General features: G+C 40.0%; 1 protein-coding gene across 1 annotated transcript in view; it reads right to left on the bottom strand.

The window, feature by feature from the left end:
• Positions 1-22,758, bottom strand: part of LOC124552717 (odorant receptor 43a-like) — a 125,360-nt gene that overhangs the window by 44,826 nt on the left and 57,776 nt on the right. Inside the window, exon 4 of the mRNA XM_047127058.1 lies at positions 14,125-14,525. Coding sequence (XP_046983014.1) covers positions 14,125-14,525 — 401 coding nt within the window. The remainder of the gene's footprint in view (positions 1-14,124; positions 14,526-22,758) is intronic.

The raw sequence follows: 22,758 nt of genomic DNA, 5'->3' as shown, positions 1-22,758 counted from the left end.
AGGTCAACAAGGATACAGCAATTACCATCAGCCGCGCTATTTCAATAGCAAAGGTAATAGACGCTTCAGGAACGACAACCACCAGAATTTTAATAACAGACAAAATTTTAATTATCCGTATCGTCAAAATTATCAGCAACAGGAACCGCATTTTGGTAACAATAGAGGTTTTTCTCAACAACAGCATCAAAAGGAGCCGGTTAGCATACCTAACCAACAATGCAGTCTGCAAGGTCAACCAAGCTTTAATATTTCGCCGTGTGCACGTATAGCATCGGCTCCACCAAATAGTAACGCACCGCAACAAGGAAACCAGTACGTACAGAAAACACATCATTTCAATCCCTATCGCAATGCGCCATATAGCAATGACTATCATGACAGACGTAAAAATAATGGTCACAATTTTCAGCATACGTTTAATAACAGTCGGTCTTATCAGCAGCAAAATCATCCGCAACAACATATTATCATGAATAAACCAGACAGTAGATATCATCCCGAACGTAATACGTCAGGAAGAAATAACAGAACAGTACAAATAGTGGAAATGCCACAGCGTCCTCCCGCAAATGATAGCACGTCAGATCTATCTTCCAGCAACGAAAGCAATACTTTTGACACGCAGAATCTTGTTCACGAAAATGTTATTACTTTTGATGACATCCGAGACACTCTTTTGCAGGAAAGACCAGTTATTCAAAAAACCATTTCACACCCTGTCATTGAAGTAAAGATTGGATCATCCAAATTTTCAGCAGTAATCGATTCTGGATCACCTACGTCAGTTATAAATGAGGAAACTTTCAACGAACCATTAGGCATAACTAAAATAAAAGGAGAAGTATCTGGTAAAGGAGTAGATGTAAAATTACAGACACATATATCATTTTGTATTGTAGGTCATACATTTCACTCAAATTTTTGGATTGTTCCCTTATTGACAACAAACGTTATTTTAGGTACGAATTTTCTGGTACAACACGACGCAATTATTGACTTTCAAAATTCCTATTTAATGTTAAAGGATGAAAATATACAACTGGCATTAGAATTTCAGCACTCTTTATCTGCAGAAGAACAAACAATTAATCGTACAGAGGTCATTTCCGCATCACGTAACATAGACTGTCATTCTACATTGATCACAGATACGTACGTACACAACTATAATACTCCACACGAAGCGGACTATGACGTTATGCAAATGATTTCTGATAAGGTTAAACAGAGCGCTGCAAATACAGACGACGAACGCACGCAAATGCGCAAAATTCTTTTACAGCAAGCTCCAGTTTTTGACAACGTCCCTGGTACTATGTCCGGTTTTATGTATGAATTTCAAGTTAAACAGCACGACACATATAAAGCCAAACATTATCCCATTCCGTATATTCACAGAGAACAAGTTAAGAAAGAATTGCAAGCTATGCTTGACCAAGGAATTATTGAACCGGCAGTTAGTCTGTACATAAACCCACTCCATATTGTTAAGAAAAAGGATGGTTCACTTCGTCCCGTACTTGATTCGCGTCACATCAACGACATTATTATTAATGAAACAGATCGCCCACAGACACTAGAAGAACTTCTACAGAAATTTCATGGTACTGCTATTTATTCCAAATTAGATTTGAAATCGGGATTTTGGCAAATTCAGCTCCATCCTAACTGCAGAAAAGTACACGGCTTTTCTCTGTTTTGGTGACTGTTATCAATTTTGTAAATTACCGTTCGGTTTAACTATTTCTTCAGCAGCATTTATTCGCGGTTTGAATAGCATACTTCCGACAGAACTTAAAGACAGAATCACAACGTATGTAGACGACATTCTTATTGCAGAAGCTAACTGGTCTGAACACAATCTGATTCTTGAACAAGTGTTACGAACTTTACGTGGACAAGGACTCACAGTTAATCTTAGCAAATCGCACTTTGGGAAAACTTCTATACAATTTCTTGGACATGTAATATCAGCAGAAGACATTGCGCCTGACCCGGAAAAACTTCAAGCTTTACGTGACATTACTGTTCCTACGACGAAGAAACAACTACGCAGCTTTTTGGGTTTAATTAACTTTTTTCGTAAATTTATTCATTACTCTGCTCTAGACACCCCTAGATTATGTCAATTGACGGGTAAAAACACTATTTGGTCCTGGGATAGCCAAGCACATTCTGAATTTGTGAATCTGAAAGAAGCTTTGTTGAACGCACCACTTTTATCACATCCAGATCTTACTAGAAATTTTTCCATTGCTACCGACAGTTCTAACACCGCTTTAGGCGTACACATTTTTCAGGAAATTGAAGAAGATGGTACTACAGTAATTAAAAACATCGCCTTTGCGAGTCGCATGCTGTCACCTGCTGAACGCAATTATTCTGTTACAGAACTTGAAACATTATGTGTTGTATGGGCATTTACGAGATTTAGGCATTTTCTTTATGGAAGACACACTACCGTTTACACAGATCATAGAGCTATACAGTTTTTACTTTCCGCTAAATTTACACACGACAGATTAAGCAGATGGAAACTTTATTTACAGCAATTTAATTTTACAATTGTTCACATTCCCGGTACACAAAATATTGTAGCAGACGCACTATCCCGTTCTCTCAGCAACAAACAGCAAGACATCGCAACCAACTTCTGCAAAGCAAATTTCAGCGTCATGTATATTCAACAAGTTGCATTTGAAAATTTCATTTCGTTGTCATTACGAGACATAACACAAGAGCAGAGTAAAGACAACGTATGGAAAGAAATTAAACACCTTTGGCAAGATAGGAATAATGTTACCATTAGAAACCATTACATTGTATGCAATAATATTCTGTTTCGCCGCTCTCACCCTGACAGCAACAACTTGTTACTATGCATTCCTGACGAGCTTGTTAACAAATTAATTTGGTATACTCATTTAAGTTACGCACATTATGGAGCCAGAAAATGTTTTCTAATACTGAGACAGAACTGTTATTTTACCAACATGGGGAAACGTATTCGACGAGTTTTAGCGTCATGTAAAATCTGCCAGAAAGCTAAATCAGACACGACTTCACATATTCCTCCGTTACATCCCATTGTACCTGTTAAATTGAGACACATGGCCGCTGTAGACATTTTTGGTCCAATTCCGAGAACTAACAGAGGTTTTTGTTACATCTTTGTCGCTGTTGAACTCACTTCAAAATTTGTTGCCTTCACTCCGTTACGCAAAGCTACTGCTAAATCTGTTTCGAAAGCATTTGTAAAACATTTTTTATTTCATGTAGGGCATGTATTGAAAGTTATTTCCGACAATGGACCACAATTTCGACCTGCTATATGGACACGTATGTTACGAACAAGAAACATTTCTCCGATCTATATATCCAAGTATCATGCTTCTTCGAACCCTTGTGAACGATTAATGAAAGAAATTGGTAAACTGTGTAGAATATACTGTCATAAAAGACTTATTGATTGGGACACACAAATACTCTCATTCCACGATGTAATTAATTCCATACCAAATGAATCTACTATGCTATCTCCGACTGTTATACTGAAAAATGTTGAACCACCTAACAAAATTAAAGAATTAGTATCCTTTCCTACATCTCGTCGACTACGACACCATGAAATAATTGACATTGCGCTGAACAACATCAAATGTGCCGCAGGGCGCCGGAGAAGACAGCAAAAACAGGTTTGTACACGCCGTGACTTTCACATTGGACAGAAGATATGAGTACGTACACACTATTTATCTAACAGAGGAAAGAGCAGATGTAGTAAATTTGGGCTTCTATATGCAGGTCCATACAGAATTCGCAGCATTCGTCACCCCAATGTAGTACACGTCGAAACTCTGAGAACCAGAAAAAGTAAAGGCAATCACCATGTCTCCAATATTAAACCCTTTATTGAATGAACATACTTTATGATTTATCACACTGTAATGCCTTTTCCTGATTTTTATGTGACCAATAATGCAATTATTTATATGAACACTTACTGATGATTATTATATTTTTTCTTGGCAAGTGCCCGGCAAGGTAAGGTTAGCAGGTCGCTTTTCTTGTCGTTACTCATCAGACCGTGCACATTTTTCCAAATAAGCTTACACATTTTATGACCACTTATGCAATTATATCTATGTGATTACTTACTGATGATTATTATATTTTTTCTTGGCAAGTGCCCGGCAAGGTAAGGTTAGCAGGTTGCTTTTCTTGTCGTTACACATAAGACCGTGCACATTTTCCAGATAAACTTACATATTTTATGAACAATTATGCAATTCTATCTAGTGACATATTAATTTTATCAAATTCGTTCTCCATTAAAGTCTTCAACTCTCACCTCTATCAACTACACAACATACAAGCTGAACACAAAGAAAGTCATTTCTTGTTGTTATATGTCAGACCGTGCACATTTTCCATTTTTCATGTATGTATGATTGTTTTCCTGTTTGTTTGTATGGACCATGAAATCTTTAAGATATAACAAACACCAGTTGACTTTGTATGATATCTCAACATCGTGACTATTTTACATTTTTTTTGCTACTACATTATGATACTCTGTGTACATTTTTGCACCTGCACACTGTCTATGTTTTTGACATATTACGTTTTCCGTCATGCTATACTGTATGCTTAATTATATCACTAGAAACCAGTTTTTATTTAATGGGTATATGATTTAAATGCAAGACATTAATCATTGTTCATCATTTTCAGAAAGCAATAACGTGTAAATGAAATAAATGAAACAAACCGCAGTGGATTACTATGAAATGGGAATTTCACCTTCGGAATGAACGAAATAAGATGCAATACCTCGTCACGAAGAGTAAATGGATCAGAATTAACACACATTAACATGAATATACTATACACATCGTATGATAGCAGTCTTAACTCATTATTTTTCTTTCAGAATACGAGGCGATTGATGCAGGCTGTCAGACAGAACTACACATCTTAATTTTAGTGATGAAATATGCTAGAAATAAGGAACTCTATACTATGAATAGTTGTATGAAGTAAATGGTAATATGAATAATGAAGTGTCTTTTTGCAGATGATAATGAATGATGATGAATAGTGATGAAGAATATGGTAATATGAATAGTGAAGTTTTTCTTTCCAGCTGATGATAATAATGAAGTTATGGTGATATGAATAATGAAGTTTTTGTTTACAGGTGATGATACCGATAAATTTTATATGGCCACTAAACGCATCACTTTTAAGTTTTTCTTTGCAGATGAGGATAATGATGAAGTTTATCAATTTACTGTTAGTTAAGAAATGCTATGTAGTTATTTAAGTGTTTGTTGCAGTTCGTTTTGACAGTATGTCTTATGTCGCATGATATAATGACTGAAGGTTTTGGAAAGGACAGCTAGAGTACACATAGATTGAGTACACATTTCATTGCCTGTTAATTCGAAGTTTACTACTTTTCAGCATAATATGCGTTTCTTCTTTCAGCTTAATAATCCATTTTGTATTTTTTCTAGGAGAAGCTATTCATGAAATTAATGTGCTATAAGCAGTTAGTCATTAAATCTGTTCTAGTACTTGCATTTTTTTACCTATTTGTGTGTGTCATTCATGAGTGTGATCACATATACTCTACTTGTTTCATAACCTTGCTACAGCTGACTAATGATGAATGACGTTACCTATCCTCATTTGCAGCAATAAGTCAAAAGCAAATATTTTCATGCACCAGCAATTAATTATCGATCCCAACGCAATGCATTACTAGCACAAAAAAATGTATTACCAGTCCCAGATAATGCTACCAGTTTAAGAGAGTTCTGAGTAATACTGAATGATGTTTTCTAATCACAGACCTTGAGTAATAGTTACAGTGTGTTACATTTTCAATATGTCCTATGTCACTTGAATGATGAGTTCTAAGTAATACTGAATGATGTTTTGTAATAATGTATAAATACTATGCCAATAATTTCTGTAAATAACATTTTTGTTATACTCTATAAATGCTATGCCAATATTTAACTCTCATTTTGAATGATAACTTCTGAATAATACTGAATAAGGTTTTATAAAAATATAAGAATACTTTGTAACTGGGAAATGAGTGCCAATAATTATTTTAAATAAGTTATATGTCAGTTGAATGATGAAAAATGTTTTGTAATATTCAATACTTGCTATACGTTTAGTAACTGGCCAATGAATGCCACTGTTTCTTATATTTTAAATTTGTATTATGTCACCTACATGCTATTATATAAGAATACCAGTAGCTTGATGCTACACTCATTAGCTCCTGTTTTGAATGATGACTTCTGATGGTTTGTAACTGGCCAATGAGTGCCAATAATTATTTTAAATATGTCATATGTCACTTGAATGATGAAAAATGTTTTGTAATATTCAATACTTGTTATACATTTAGTAACTGGCCAATGAATGCCACTGTTTCTTATTTTAATTTTGTATTATGTCACCTACATGCTATTATATATGAATACCAATAGCTTGATGCTACACTCATTAGCTCCTGTTTTGAAGGATGACTTCTGATGGTTTGTAACTGGCCAAATGATTACTATAACTAGATGAATTATGTAAATGGTATGCCATTAATTAACTCTTGCTTTGAATGATCACTTTTAAATGGTTTGTAATTGGCCAATGAGTGCCAATATTTACTGTCATCAGATGACTTATGAATAATATTCTGTAATACTCCATACATACTACAGAAATATTTAGTAACTAGGCAATGAGTGCCACCAATTGCTCAAATCGGTTGATAGACTAGTGTAATTCTCAATAATGACTAGCATAAGACTTAATGTCCTTCATCTTCTGACCTAATTACCAGAAATTACTGCAATATACGTTTGTGATGTCTATCCTTATGATCATGGAGCACTATGTTTGGTTTCTGCACTAATTCTACGTTGGTGAAAGAGTGTGGTGTTGACACATCATGGTGTCCACTACCTTGAACAATGGAGATGTTATTATGGTTCCACTGTTTGGTGTACCTAATGTACTACCAAAATGATAACATTGAATATTCATATGAGATTTCAGTGTCTTGGCTACACTGATTAATACTTCAGGGAAGAGAACATCAGATTGTCTCACTTGGTGTTGTGCTTCTGTAGAAAGATATGGACTTTCAGTGCAGCTACATGCAACCTACTGTGCTACAACCATGATGCAATCCTTCCCTTTCCTATCCTAGTTCTTGCAAAATGGTAAAAAAATACTACAATGCGTATACACTTTATGTCATTTGTTAATATGTTTTGTACTCATTGCGTATACATTTTGTGATTTCTTGATATGTTCTGTACTCAGTGCATGTACACTCTATTTCATTTCATGTTCTGCACTTATATATATATATCATTATAATAGAAGGAAACATTCCACGTGGGAAAAATTATATATAAAAACAAAGATGAGGTGACTTACCGAACGAAAGCGCTGGCAGGTCGATAGACACACAAACAAACACAAACATACACACAAAATTCAAGCTTTCGCAACAAACTGTTGCCTCATCAGGAAAGAGGGAAGGAGAGGGGAAGACGAAAGGAAGTGGGTTTTAAGGGAGAGGGTAAGGAGTCATATCAATCCCGGGAGCGGAAAGACTTACCTTAGGGGGAAAAAAGGACAGGTATACACTCGCACACACGCACATATCCATCCACACATACAGACACAAGCAGACATATTTAAAGACCAAACATTCTTTAAATATGTCTGCTTGTGTCTGTATGTGTGGATGGATATGTGCGTGTGTGCGAGTGTATACCTGTCCTTTTTCCCCCTAAGGTAAGTCTTTCCGCTCCCGGGATTGGAATGACTCCTTACCCTCTCCCTTAAAACCCACTTCCTTTCGTCTTCCCCTCTCCTTCCCTCTTTCCTGATGAGGCAACAGTTTGTTGCGAAAGCTTGAATTTTGTGTGTATGTTTGTGTTTGATTGTGTGTCTATAGACCTGCCAGCGCTTTCGTTCGGTAAGTCACCTCATCTTTGTTTTTATATATATATATATATATATATATATATATATATATATATATACTCTGTGACCGTAAACATAGTTAATTAAGAAAAAATTGTTGCTCATGGTAAGTCTAATTGACTCACCATCGCTGCCAAATTTGTGCCCCCCCAGTGGAGGGTTATGTAAGAGGTCCGAGCAGATGTAATTTCGATGTATTGCTCATGCGCTGCCTGCGATATGCAAGGTATAAGAGAATCGCTGACCAGAGAGCAGTGTTGACTGTACGAACTGTGTAGCAGTAGCAGTAAGTTGTTGCCAGTGTGTGTGTGTGTCTGCTCTGGTCTGGTCTGGTGTATCATGTTGGCTGGGCCGGCCACGGTGCAGCGATGCCAGAGCCTGAGTATTATTGTATAAGGTAAAAAAAGCAGCCTCGCGCATATCTAGTAATATTATGTAATCTCCCATGTATATCTTTTAAAAATGTCCTAATAATAACAAGCATTCATTTCAATTTAAAGAATTTAATATTTTTTTCAATGCATGATCATTCCGATTGTTGCAAAAGAAAAATCATTTGCTTCCGTTCATAAATAACAAATGTATAGGCCAGCATTGCATAGAGCTGTGTCGGAAAAGAGCTATTGTAAGAGCAGATAGTTGCCGACTTTATCGAGGTGAGAATTTTTGCTTTTTATTCAGAATGATCTTACAGGGCCATTTTATCATTATCGAGGTGAGAATTTTTGCTTTTTATTCAGAATGATCTTACAGGGCCATGACGCAGCACTGCTGTCGTCCAAATTTTACCAGGTTACTGAATTTATTTTTTATTACGAGGTTTAGGAATTTTTCTGTTTCAAGCTTATATTAAATGAGAAAAGAATTTTGTGGGTACATTAAATGGGAACCAGTTTTGTTCTGAGGTTACAGTAAAATTAGAATCATATTATTATTATTATTTACTAAATTTTTTGGGGAGAGGTTACAACAGTAAACACATTTTAGCTGTGGAATCATTTGACTTTAGTATCCACTGTGCTTTGCAGTAATTGTGGTACAAATATCGAATTGTGCTCATTGGTAAGTAGGAGGTACAGACAACAAGGCAGGGAACGGCTGTTTTGTTTTAATGAAAATGTTGGTCTGTGATTGGCTGTTTTGTTTCAATGGTTGGTAAAATAATGGACTTTGATTGGGATATCTAAATATCAGTTTGTTGGTTCAAATGGCTCTGAGCACTATGAGACTCAACTGCTGAGGTCATTAGTCCCCTAGAACTTAGAACTAGTTTAACCTAACTAACCTAAGGACATCACAAGCATCCATGCCCAAGGCAGGATTCGAACCTGCGACCGTAGCGGTCTTGCGGTTCCAGACTGCAGCGCCTTTAACCGCACGGCCACTTCGGCCGGCTTCAGTTTGTTGGCTTAGAAGCTTCCTGATTGGTCTGTTTCCTAGAAAGGAGGCGTGGCTGACACAGGTATTGTATTGTGATGTCACAGAAAGTGGGCATGGCTCAGGAAGGGATTGTGGCCTTCGTCTGCCAAAGTCTGAGGAATAATCGGTGCACATATTTGGGCCTCATAGTAGGTTGTTATACTTATGTGCGCTGCTAAATATGAGAAGAAATGAGATCTATGTGCAGAAACGAGAATAAAATAAATTTCTATTGATAGTAAAAGTTTTATGTTGCTGAAGGGTATGACGAGATAACATTGTAGTGTCAGAATATGTCACTAATCGGCACTGTGAGTAACATATGTTTTATCGTGAGCACAGATAAGTAAAAGAACCAAATCAGATTATATACAGCAGAACCACATTTTGAAGGCAAGTGCTGTAGCTTGACTATTTTTTGTTTAGACAAACTTCATAATCATCCAACGAAAATATGCCATTGGTGCAAAACTTTTTATAATTTTTTTACAATATGATCTTCCAATACGCTTTTCCCTTTGAACGTTGTTTCATTGTGAACTTTTATTATGAAAAGGAATAAATTACTTGAGATTGAATATATTGGTTGATGGATCAAAAGATAGCATCATATATGATTTACTACTGAATTTCTTGTTGATCGATAGTCAGAGCAACACACTAAAAAGACTCCAGACTGTTTTTGTGTCCCATTCTAACACAAATAATTAAGTGTAATGTATAATTTTCCATATGATGATGGGGGAGCAACCGTCATGCAGGTAAAGCCCACACAGTACACCTTGGCAGTTTATTACTTGCAACTTATGAAGCGACAGTTCCATTGGTCTTTGAGAATTCGATTATTCCTTTGTTTTCCTACAATTCTGTTTAGAAATTACAAATATTAATAGTTATAGCTTCCAAAAGCTTATTATTTCACATGTATATGGGATACGACTAAACAGAATCGTTATAACACGGACAAGATATTAAACAATTATATCAGCAAATAATATAAAGTTCCCCCCACCACATTTTATTGTCTGTATGTGAAGGGTGATCTCGGGAACTATTGTACGGGTTTTGTTTTCACTGATAGACTGATTCTCGAGGAAGGTTTGTGAATATCACTACAGATTATAAACAAGTCATCCATCCATAGACGTGTTACCTTTGCGAACCCACAGTGGTTATATTTTGTACACTAAAATTTAGACCTTTTTTGTGCTTTAAATCTTTCTGGCAGGTTAAGGGGGGACGTGTGTGAAAGCGCCAAAAACTGCGAAAAGTTTTTTAATGGATCTCCATGTACCACATGGTATTGAAATTTCAATTCATGAATATTATGTTGCAGTTCCACTCCTAAATGTGATTAAACTAATAATTAACAAAAGCTTGCATGGGGCTACACCCCTTTGTTGTTCTGTATTTCCTCATAATATTTATTCTTGCGGTGCTTTCTTCCAGTTTTATGCAGTAACAATGTGGGGAATATTTCGGTTTTTAGGAGATTCGAAACTCCTAAAAATTTTTGTGTGCATGCAGAAATCAAAATCCTAATGAAAGTTACAAACCTCTAACAGGAAAACCATGCCCCAAGACAACATTTGTTTTCGCAATTGCTGATGAAGTTGCAGCGTGTGATGGTTGTTTACCTTTTATCTGTGCTAGCCTTGGCAGACAAGACTCTACAGAGACTAGGATCTGATCCAGGAGCTTTCACAGGTTCATTATTTATTTTTGTGGTGCTCTCTTCCAGCTCTATGCAGTCACAATGTGGGTGGTGATCCCCCATGATACACAATGGAGACAATCTGAGTAGCCGTCTTAGATTGTTTGCAGATGATGCTGTCATTTACTGTCTTGTAAAGTCATCAGATGATCAAAACGACTTGCCGAATGATTTAGATAAGATATCTGTATGGTGCGAAAAGTGGCAATTGACCCTAAATAAGGAAAAGTGTGAAGTTATTCACATTACTAAAAGAAATCAGCTAAATTTCGATTACACGATAAGTCACAGAAATCTGAAGACTGTAAATTCAACTAAATACTTAAGGGATTACAATTACAAATAACCTAATTTGGAACGATCACATAGCTAATATTGCGGGTGGAGCAAATCAAAGACTTCCATTCATTGGCAGAACACTTAGAAGGTGCAACAGGTCTACTAAAGAGACTGCTTACACCACGCTTGTCCGCCCTATTCTGGAGTTTTGCTGTGGGGTGTGGGAGAACATCAGGTGGGACTAACGGATGACATCGAAAAAGAACAAAGAGCAGCTCGTTTTGTATTATTGCGAAATAGGGGAGACAGTGTCACAGACATGATACGTGAATTGGAGTTTCAGTCATTAAAACTAAGGCGTTTTTCTTTGCGACGGGATCTTCTCATCAAATTTCAATCACCAGTTTTCTCCTCCGATTGCGAAAACATTATGTTGGCACCCACCTACATAGGGAGAAATGATCATCACGATAAAATAAGAGAAATCAGGGCTCGCACAGAAAAATTTAAGTGCTCGCTTTTCACGCGTGCCGTTAGAGTGGAATGATAGAGAGACAGCTTGAAGGTGGTTCATTGAACCGTCTGCCAGACACTTTATTGTGAATAGCAGAGTAATAACGTAGACGTAGAATACTGAAAGATGATAACAGAAGAACTGATGGAGCTGACATTATTGTTACTCAATGTGAAAATCAGGTTAAAGTAAGATGACAACCAAAGAAAATGCTGCTTGAGGATGAGGAGGAGAATGCATATGGCTTGCACTAGTTCACCCAGCTGAAGTAAGGCCTAATAGAAACACTGCCAAATGTTTGATTTTGATATCCTGAAACTTACATTTTGGCAACTTTATGTATCTTTTCCTAACAAACCACTGACATTATAGCTCTTAAATTTGGCGCGAAACTAGTAAATCCTATAGTGAAACATTCTATGGAAGGAATTTTCATTTAGTACAATACTAAGGTGCTTATGTAAGAGAAAAGCCGTATGATTTAGTATATTTTTTCACAGGCATTTGGTGAGCTGTAAAAATCTAGCAAAACAATGTTCTGTAGATAAGGTATTTGTAATAATGGTATATTAAAATTTGTACAAAAATACATTAATTTCGTTTTGTCAAATTAAAAAAAAAAACATTTGTACTCACCTGTTTTGGAAAAATGTCAGCTGTTTATAATTAAAAACATAAATTCAATAGGCATGAAAACTTTGCCTATGTCTGCCCTTAAAACTGTGTGCTGGAACAAGACTCGAACACGGGATCTTTGCTGTGCATGGGCAAGTGCTCTACGTCTGAGCTACCCAAGCACGACTCACGACCCGTCCTCACACCTTTACTTCTGCCGGTACCTTATGTCCTGCCTTCCAAACTTCACAGATGTTCTCCTGTGAAACTTCAAGGCTAGCACTCCCAAAAAAAAGGATATCATAGAGACATGGCTTAGCCACAGCAGGGAGGATGTTTCCAGCATGAAATTTTCACTCTGCAGTGGAGAGTGCACTAATAAAAATATATAATGCACTATTTAATGTTTCAGTAATTCACACATGTAGGAGGAGTGCTGCATCAGTGCCTCTCTATCCAGGCTTACCACCCTTCACCCAGATGGACCAGCATGCTGCCTGTGAAATTCCTCTGTGAGAGCCACAATAATGGTGAGGCAACATGGAGCAACACACCAGGCAAATGCATTGGCGAGTGGAGCTACCTCATGTAGTGTAGTCTCAGCCCCTCTATGTGACTAGAAGTGGTGCCTTGTCGTACTAGAGGTGAGCAAGTACAAAGAATGGCTGCTCCGGTCTAACAGTATCTGTTTCTGACTGTTGCCTATGTCAAGAATTATTCCATACGAGCCAATGTAGGTCACCCAGCCCCCTCTACAACTAGCTGCCACCTCTGCTAGCTGCTGGTCTGTGTGTCGCTCCTAGACTTGATGCTGCCAATGCCTGAATGCGTGCCCTCCATTGAGGTCTCTTCCAGGCTGTCATGAAGCAGCTCCTGGGTGTCTTCAAGGGGTCCTGATTCGCAGTACATGCTCTGTCATGACTTTCATCTGACCTACTGCTGCCATCTGCTAGCATCAGGTGCTTACATGCCTTACTGTCGATGTTACACAAATGAAGCCATGTACTGCAATGTTGCTGATGTGGTAACTCTGCCTACTGACGTCCATGCGCTACCAGTGTGCCATCTGGTTTTGTCTCGTGACAGGCACTCCCTCCTGGGGTCACTGCGCACCATCAAGGTGTCGGCTTCAGTTATTGTACAAATTCACATTGAGTAAAGACTGATGATGTTCCAGCTGCAATGGATTCTACGAGTGCTGAGGAACTGGTCCATCAAATCCAGCGCCCCGTCCACCATCCTGAGATAACCATCATGACATGTATGGGGTTGCCTGCCCATGACAACTCAAACGTTGCCTAATGATCACAGTTCAGAGAGAATCAATGACAGAAGATGGAAGGGTGCACCACACCCAGCAAATGTGAGCAGCACGGTTACAAGGGGAAAGAACTGATTAGTGAGAGAAAAATGCTGAAACCAACTTATTATTTAAGGCTAAACCGTTAGAGGGGTAGTCTGTCAATTACCATCCAAACCACCAAACCACACTCTCACTGGAACTAGAGAAAATTAACATGGAAAAATTCCAAAACTCAATGAAAATTTAGATTATACTAACCTAAGAATCGCCTGGTGATGTTTCACGTTCTTCGATAGCTGTAGATTTATCTCGTCATCTGAAACTTGATCCACTGGTTTGTATTCATTCTTGGACTTTACTGAAACACTGATTTGATTCTTATGCAAGCCCAGAAGGTTGCCATTTAAAATCTCCAACTCAGCTGCAATCCGTAGCATGAGATCAATGAAAACAAAGTCACAGCACAAACTTAGAGTACAAAACGGTATTGTCAGGACTTGTGCCACATAGATCACTTCATAGGTGGGAGATGCATAGATATCCAATGGGAGCCAGATGGGCAGAGGCAGAAGCTGCGAAACCTCCTCCTCCTCCGTGTTAACGAACTGGTGAATTAGTGGCATAGCAGCCCAGATGGCTTCAGCTGGTATAATCATTCCCTGGAAAGCAAAGCTTATGTAAGTCTCTGCTTGTTAGTCTTAAGCATCATCAGCTGCATATCCAGATGTGTCGAATGCATTGGGGTGGCACATTATTACTTCACATGAACTGCAACCCTTCGCTGCATATGTGTCGCTGTCTGTATCCGTATAAAGTAATTGTGCTTCAGCAAAATGAGTTTTTACAAACTCATAATGAAACTGATACATGTAGAGTTTAGATAGGTCTAATATGAACATATCTTCGTAAACAGATTTCGTGAACGTTACTGAATCCTATGGATTGCTAAAGCAAGAGATAAGGTGACTACAGATATAGCATAAATGAAGCAGATAAAGGATGAATCAGGTGTAGTATTACACGACCTTGAGAAAATCCTGAATAGGTGGTGGTAGTACTTTGAAAGTCTATTGAATGAGGAAACTGTATGAGAGAAGTGTGAGGATGGAGATATAAATGAAGGAATGACACAAAGTATAAGTAGGGAAGAATTCGAACACGCGATGAAGAAAATGAAAAATGGAAAGGCACTAGGGGCAGACCAAATCACAATAGAAGCATGGAAAAGCCTGGGAGAACAGGGAACTGATATTTTCTGGGATCTAATGCAGAAGATCTGGAAAGGAGAAAGAATGCCGCATCCGTGGAGAAGCAGTATACTGGTTCCCACATAAAAAGGGAAAGGGGATATCCAAAACTGTGGCAAATATAGAGGGATAAAACTGATGTCCCATACAATGAAGATCTGGGAAAGGATAATTGAGAAGAGGTTGTGTCTATAAACTGAAGTATGTGAAGAACAGTTTGGATTTACGTCGTGAAGAGGAAGAACCGACACAATATTTGCACTAAGGCAACTGATGGAGAGGCACAGAGAAGTACAAGTCGAACTGCATATGGCCTTTATCGATCTTGAGAAGGCATATTACAGAGTACCGAGGCAAGAGATATGGAGATGTCTGAGAAATAAATGCCTGCCAGAAAAATATATCAGGGTGGTAGAAATATATGAAAATGCAATGACACAAGTCAGGAGCAGTGTAGGTGCCACAAGGGCATTTCCAGTGAAAGTAGGACTACATCAGGGATCTGCTCTCAGCCCTTATCCCTATGATCTTGTCATGGATATACTAGTCAAAGATGTGAAAAAAGAGGACCCTTGGAACATGATGTTTTACGATAATGTTGTAATCTGCGAACCTGCACAGGAGGCCCTTCAAGACAAGCTTGAACAGTGGAGAAAAGCTCTAGAGGAAAGGGGAATGAGAATTAGCAGGGTGAAAACTGAGTATATTTGTACAAAGGATGCTGAAGATCCATATATTAACCTGCAAAGAGAACAACTGACGCTATTCAAGAAATATAAATACCTATGCTCTTACATGCGAAGTGATGGAGGACTGGAGGCCGATACACAGCACAGAATAAATAGTGGATGGATGAACTGGAGGGAACTGAGCGGAGTACTGTGTGATAAGAATGTTAGCTGCAGAAGGAAAGGAAAGCTTTACAAGTCTGTGGTGAGGCCTGCGATGCTGTATAGGGCAGAAACTTTGGCCAGTTACCAGAGCCCAAGAGAAGAAGACGTAAGTGGCAGAAATAAGAATGTTACGGTGGATGAGTGGGGTGACACGAAAGGATAGACTAAGGAATGAGTACATCAGGGGAACAGTGAAAGTGGGGCCCATAGAGCAGAAGATCCAAGAAAGCAGGCTAAGATGGTATGGACATGTGCATAGAAGAGGGGAGTACTATGTGGGGAGAAGAGTTGAAGACCTAGAAATCGAAGGATCAAGGGGAAGAGAAAGACCGAAACTGTGCTGGAAAGACAAGGTAGCAGGGGACCTATGGGAGAAAGGATGCTCAAGAAGAAGCACTTGATAGGCATTTATGGAAGAGAAGGATCCAGCAAAGCAAAGTTGATCCCACATGACATGTGATAAGGCTGAGATGATGACGACTGAAATGTTATCCATCTCTAGAACAACATATTCCGTATTTAAGACTGAAATTTGAGTTGGGTGTATAATCTCCTGGTCGACAACGGCCTTCCCAACGAGTGGTCAAGTGAGTTTCACAGATATCTCTAACATTTCCCATTGTTTTACCTAAAATTGTGCTATTCATAAGGTTATAAAAGTCTTTCTCAAATGAACATCTAGTGGAAGCTGGATGCATAGTTTCAGTGACAGAGAACTGTTGGCAAGCAGTAGCCTTTCTGCCCATTCTGATAGTGAAAATGAATATATGCAAGTATGCCATGTAAAAACTCCATAGTAAGTGTTTTGAGGTGCTCTTTATAGGAGATCCATTGCATGCATCAGGTACTGAGATCCGATCCTTTTCCTAAAAGCATTTCTGTCTGTTTTGGAAACAAACTTTCCAAGACTGTGAACAATCTATAGTACCCTACAATTAAGTGCATTGCTATGATATGCTGCAAGTTCACTCTTCCACCTAAGGAGGGTTTCTCCAAGAATGTCGTTATACATAATTGGGGTGATAATGGCATGAATACACAAGGCTCCTTATAGCTAAGTGGTTTGAACGTTTTACACTCACCTGATTCTCAGAATCCTAAGGAAGAGTGCTGTATTTGGACATCCAAGTGTATATGTATGATCCAGTATTTAGTAGGGGGTTCCTCCGATATATCTCTTCCAAAGAATATAACTGGCAAAATTTTTGTTAAGAATAACACCCCTTTGAAAATCAGGTTTGCCAATTAATTCGGTTGTCCTAAACCTGCCTTCCCAGGACGTTGCACGTGTTACGTTCCACATATTCTGCACATTTTGCATCGTTTTTGCAAATACATAAATATTCATCACTTTGAAAAAGTTGTTCTTGAAATCATTGTTTGCATTCTTGTTTTTTCGTGCATTAATGTGTGGCTTCAACCTGGGGGCTTGCCTACATGATAAAATTCAATGAATTATTTTTAAACCAATTTATTTTGTAAATATTGTTTCAGATTTCTGTAGTGAATGGGAGAGTTTTTCTTAAAATACACTACTGGCCATTAAAATTGCTACATCAAGAAGAAATGCAGATGATAAACGGGTATTCATTGGATAAATATATTATACTAGGACTGAGATGTGATTACATTTTCACGCAATTTGGGTGCAAAGATCCTGAGAAATCAGTACCCAGAACAATCACCTCTGGCCTTAATAACGGCCTTGATACGCCTAGGCATTGAGTCAAACAGAGCTTGGATGGCGTGTACAGGTACAGCTGCAGCTTCAACACAACACCACAGTTCATCAAGAGTAGTGACTGGCGTATTGTGACGAGCCAGTTGCTCGGCCACCATTGACCATACGTTTTCAATTGGTGAGAGATCTGGAGAATGTGCTGGCCAGGGCAGCAGTCGAACATTTTCTGTATCCAGAAAGGCCCGTACAGGACCTGCAACATGCGGTCGTGCATTATCCTGCTGAAATGTAGGGTTTTGCAGGGCTCGAATGAAGGGTAGAGCCACGGGTCGTAACATATCTGAAATGTAACGTCCGCTCTTCAAAGTGGGGTCAATGCAAACAAGAGGTGACCGAGAAGTGTAACCAATGGCACCCCATACCATCACGCCGCGTGATACGCCAGTATGGCGATGCCAAATACACGCTTCCAATGGTTTCTCCGCGATGTCGCCAAACACGGATGCGACCATCATGATGCTGTAAACAGAACCTGGATTCATCCGAAAAAATGAGGTTTTGCCATTCGTGAACCAAGGTTCGCCGTTGAGTACACAATCGCAGGCGCTCCTGTCTGTGATGCAGCGACAAGGGTAACCGCAGCCATTTTCTCCGAGCTGATAGTCCATGCTGCTGCAAACGTCGTCGAACTGTTTGTGCAGATGGTTGTTGTCTTGCGAACGTCCCCATCTGTTGACTCAGGAATCGAGACGTGGCTGCACGATCCGTTACAGCCATGCAGATAAATGCCTGTCATCTCGACTGCTAGTGATACGAGGCTGTTGGAACCCAGCACGGCATTCCGTATTACCCTCCTGAAGCCATCGATTCCATATTCTGCTAACAGTCATTGGGGATCTCGACCAACGCAAACAGCAATGTCGCGATACGGTAAACCGCAGTCGCGATAGGCTACAATCCGACCTTTATCAAAGTCGGAAACGTGATGGTACGCATTTCTCCTCCTTACCCAAAGCATCACAACAACGTTTCACCAGGCAACGGCGGTCAACTGCTGTTTGTGTATGAGAAATCTGTTGTAAACTTTCTTCATGTCAGCACGTTGTAGGTGTCGCCACCGGCGCGAACCTTGTGTCAATGCTCTGAAAAGCTAGTCATTTGCATATCACAGCATCTTCTTCCTGTCGGTTAAATTTCGCGTGTGTAGCACGTCAACTTCGTGGTGTAGCAATTTTAATGGCCAGCAGTGTATAAGGCTGAAATTTTTTTTATTATTTTCTTACTGTTGGACAATGATGGCACTTTTTCCAGACATACAGGGAAATATGAACGTAAGTTGTTAATTCTCTTGGGGTACCCACGATAAACCTCTGCAATGTGCCCTGTGTTGGTATCGTCTGGTACATTTTCCGCTACAAAAGCGGTTAGAAACCCCAGCTCTGAAGATGTGCAGCATACCCCAATGTGGCAGGAGGGCCACTCATCACGTGGCGATACTTTATCTGCCTTGTCTACTTTAAGTAGCTGCAGTACCAACTCCAAAAGACGCGCAGTGCACTTTGATGTGGCAGGAGGGCCAGTCATCACACTAAGATGCTTGCTCCATATTGTCTAGTTCAAACAGCTGGGAACATATCTCTGAAGATGTGCACTGCCTCTCGATGCAGCAGTATGGCTGCTCATCACAATGTAATACTGTCTCCACTTTGTCTGCTTCATGCAGTTGGGAGCCGAGCCTCAAATTGTGTAGTGCACCTCAGTGTGGTCGAGGGCCACTCATCAGGCTGTGTATTGTATCCAATTTGTCTACTGCAAGCAGTTGGAAGCCCAGCCCTGAATACGTGCAGCAGATCTCAGTGCAGCAGGGGGGCTCTCGTTACAATATGATACTTGCTCCATTTTGTGTACTTCAAGAAGCTGTATGCCCAGCCTAGGAGATGTGCAGTGAACCTCTACGTAGTAGGCGGATCACCCATCACACTGCTTCTCTTATCTACGAGGGTTATTCCAAAAGTAAGGTCCGGTTATAAAAAAAAATCAAAACTAAAATGTTTTTTCAAAACAATTGTTTTATTTACATTCCTTACATCTTTATCTATTTTTCTACATAACTTCCATACTTATTTAAACATTTGTCACATCGTTCAACAAGCTTTTGAATGCCCATGTTATAGAAATCGGCCGCCTGTGACGATAACCAGTCCTTAACTGCTTCTTTCACTTCATCATCTGTGTCGAAGCGCTTGCCGCCGAGAAACTCCTTTAAGTAACGGAACAGGTGGAAATCACTTGGCGCCAGGTCCGGACTGTAAGGAGGATGGTCCATCTGTTCCCATCCAAATTTCTTGATCAGAGCTTGCGTTTCATTTGCAGTGTGGGGTCTGGCATTGTCATGCAACAACAAGATTCCAGACGACAAAAGACCACGTCGCTTATTCTGGATTGCACGTCGAAGTTTAGTCAGGGTAGCGCAGTAGGCGGCTTTATTAATCGTTGTTCCTCTCTCCATAAAGTGGACTAACAATACTCCACGTCTATCCCAGAACACAGTCGCCATAACCTTACGTGTTGAGATTGTCTGCTTTGCCTTGACCTTGACTGGCGATGACGTGTGACGCCATTGCATTGACTGACGTTTAGACTCTGGAGTGATGTGAGAAACCCATGTCTCATCCCCTGTGACAACATTGTCTAAAAGACTGTCACCTTCCTTATGATATCGCTCCAAAAAATCAAGAGCAAAAGCCATTCTTTTCATTCGTTGGGGCTCAGTAAGCAGCCTGGGAACCCAACGGGCACACAATTTGTGAAACTTCAAATGTTCAGACACAATTCTGTACAAAGTTGTTCTACTCACATTCGGAAAATGCATGTCTACGTCTGTAATAGTGAATCGGCGATCTTCACGAATTTTTTTGTCAACCGCATTGACCAAATCGTCTGAAATCACTGATGGTCGGCCACACCGTGGTTCATCGTGCACATTATCCCGTCCTTCATTAAAAGCTCGCACCCACTTGCGCACTTTACTGTCGCTCATTATGTTAGAACCGTACACTTCAGTAATCTGCCGATGGATTTCCGCCGCTGAATTGTTTCTTGCAGACAAAAACCGTATCACTGCCCTTACTTCACAATCGGCCGGCTGATCAATTGTCTTAAACATTGTATAGTGACACTGTGAACTACACTCAGCAACAGTAACAAAGCGAATGGCGGCGTTTGACGCGCAAGGCTTGCCGGGAGTCGGCGCGCATGCGTGTTTTGTCATTGGCGCCAAATTTCAATAGTTACGGCGAATCGGACCTTACTTTTGGAATAACCCTCGTACTTCGAGCAGCACAAAACTCAGCCCCAAAAACATTCAGTTCTCCTCGATGTGGCAGAAGGACTGCTTGTCACGCTGTGATTCTGGCTCCATGTTCTCTGCTTCCAACACCTGGAGGCCCAGCATCAAATACGTTCAGCAACTCTCATTGCTGCTCCCCTCAGGGGCTCGGCATTCGTCTGCTGGGTACAGGGTTGGCTGACCCGGAGGTTAATGAGCTGTGGACTGGTGGGCACCACCAGTCCTCTGTCACCATAAACTCTGGGCATGCTTCAGCAACCACTGTGTGGAGTAGTTGTGGATTGCTGTGTGTCACACGGCCAGTGATCTCGGCTTAAGCAAGTGGGTCCCGCGGACAGTACAAACCTCTCTAAAAAGAGCCCCCAATCTTAAAGTGTGCTGCACGCCAATGAGATGCAAGGTTATAGAGATGAGACATCGTTTGCGGACGACCTGCGCTGATCTGCCGTACCTCAGTTGCATAAGGCTTACTCAGGAAAGCGGGACACGGCCTGAATGCACCTATATTTCCCACCAAGTGAGGTGGCGCAGTGGTTAGCACACTGGTCTCACATTCGGGAGGACGACCGTTCAATCCCGCGTCTGGCCATTCTGATTTAGGTTTTCCGTGATTTCCCTAAATCGCTCATGGCAAATGCCAGGATGGTCCCTTTCAAAGGGCATGGCCGACTTTCTTCCCCATCCTTCCCTAATCTGATGATACCGATGACCTCCTGTCTGGTCTCCTATCCCAAACCAACCCAACCTCTGTATTTCCCTAACTGTTAGTGAGGCTGAGGTGAAACCTTCAAAATTAAATTCTTCAGCTTCCAGCATGGTGGGAGTATCATCTGGGAGTAGTCACAGTTATCATAGTGAACAAGGGAGGTTACTCCTCCCGATAATCCATTGGTCTTTACTAATCGGGCTCAAGGATTCATAAATCAGAATGTTTTTCTGGTGATCAAGAGGAGGAGAGGACGTTTGTAAAACTGTCCCCTTTCTGTTCAGTGGAGTTTGCTGAATCTGAAATCTATTAAACGATTGTGTACTGGTCCTTGTTGTTTAAAACTGACAAGTCAAAGCATTTGGAACTTCGTAAGAACTCACAAAAATTGAATAACTATAATATTATTGCTGAGATCACACCTCTCTCAACTCAAGAAAGGGTGTAATCACATAGCATGATATTATGAACATGAACACCGTAGAAACAAGAATTGGCATCATATGGAATAGTCGATGATGTATAATAGATGTGAAGGGATAATGGAGGGACTGAGTAGACTGCCACCTTCACTGGCACCTTCAATCCCACTATACTGGCTAAACTTATCATGGCATGATTTCTCCGACTCAGGGTTATGCGCTATATGCCTAATCCTATGATGTGCGACGAATGCCAGCGATTTGGCCACACACAACTGATTCATGGACGTGGAGTGATTTGTGGAAAATTTTACCATCGACTTACTGGCACTGACTGCATGCCTCTGGCGATGTGCATCAACTTCTCTGAAAGTCACCCAGTCTGGAGCCAAGTGCCCAATTTTCGTTAAGGAAGGTACCATCCTGGAAATAAATGTGACAAAGCAGATTCCTTACACAGAAGCCATAAAAACATAACATGATGAAATCCCCTGTCTATGACACTTCTTCCGCTTCCTTGGTGAAGAAATCTGTCATCAAGGGGACTCTTCAATGCAGATGATGCTCAGCGTACCATTCTCCTCCAGAAGCACC

The sequence above is a fragment of the Schistocerca americana genome, chromosome 10 (genome assembly GCF_021461395.2).
Source record: "Schistocerca americana isolate TAMUIC-IGC-003095 chromosome 10, iqSchAmer2.1, whole genome shotgun sequence".
Taxonomy (NCBI): domain Eukaryota; kingdom Metazoa; phylum Arthropoda; class Insecta; order Orthoptera; family Acrididae; genus Schistocerca; species Schistocerca americana.
The sequence above is the reverse complement of the archived record's forward strand: the minus strand, read 5'-3'. Positions and strand labels throughout refer to the sequence as shown.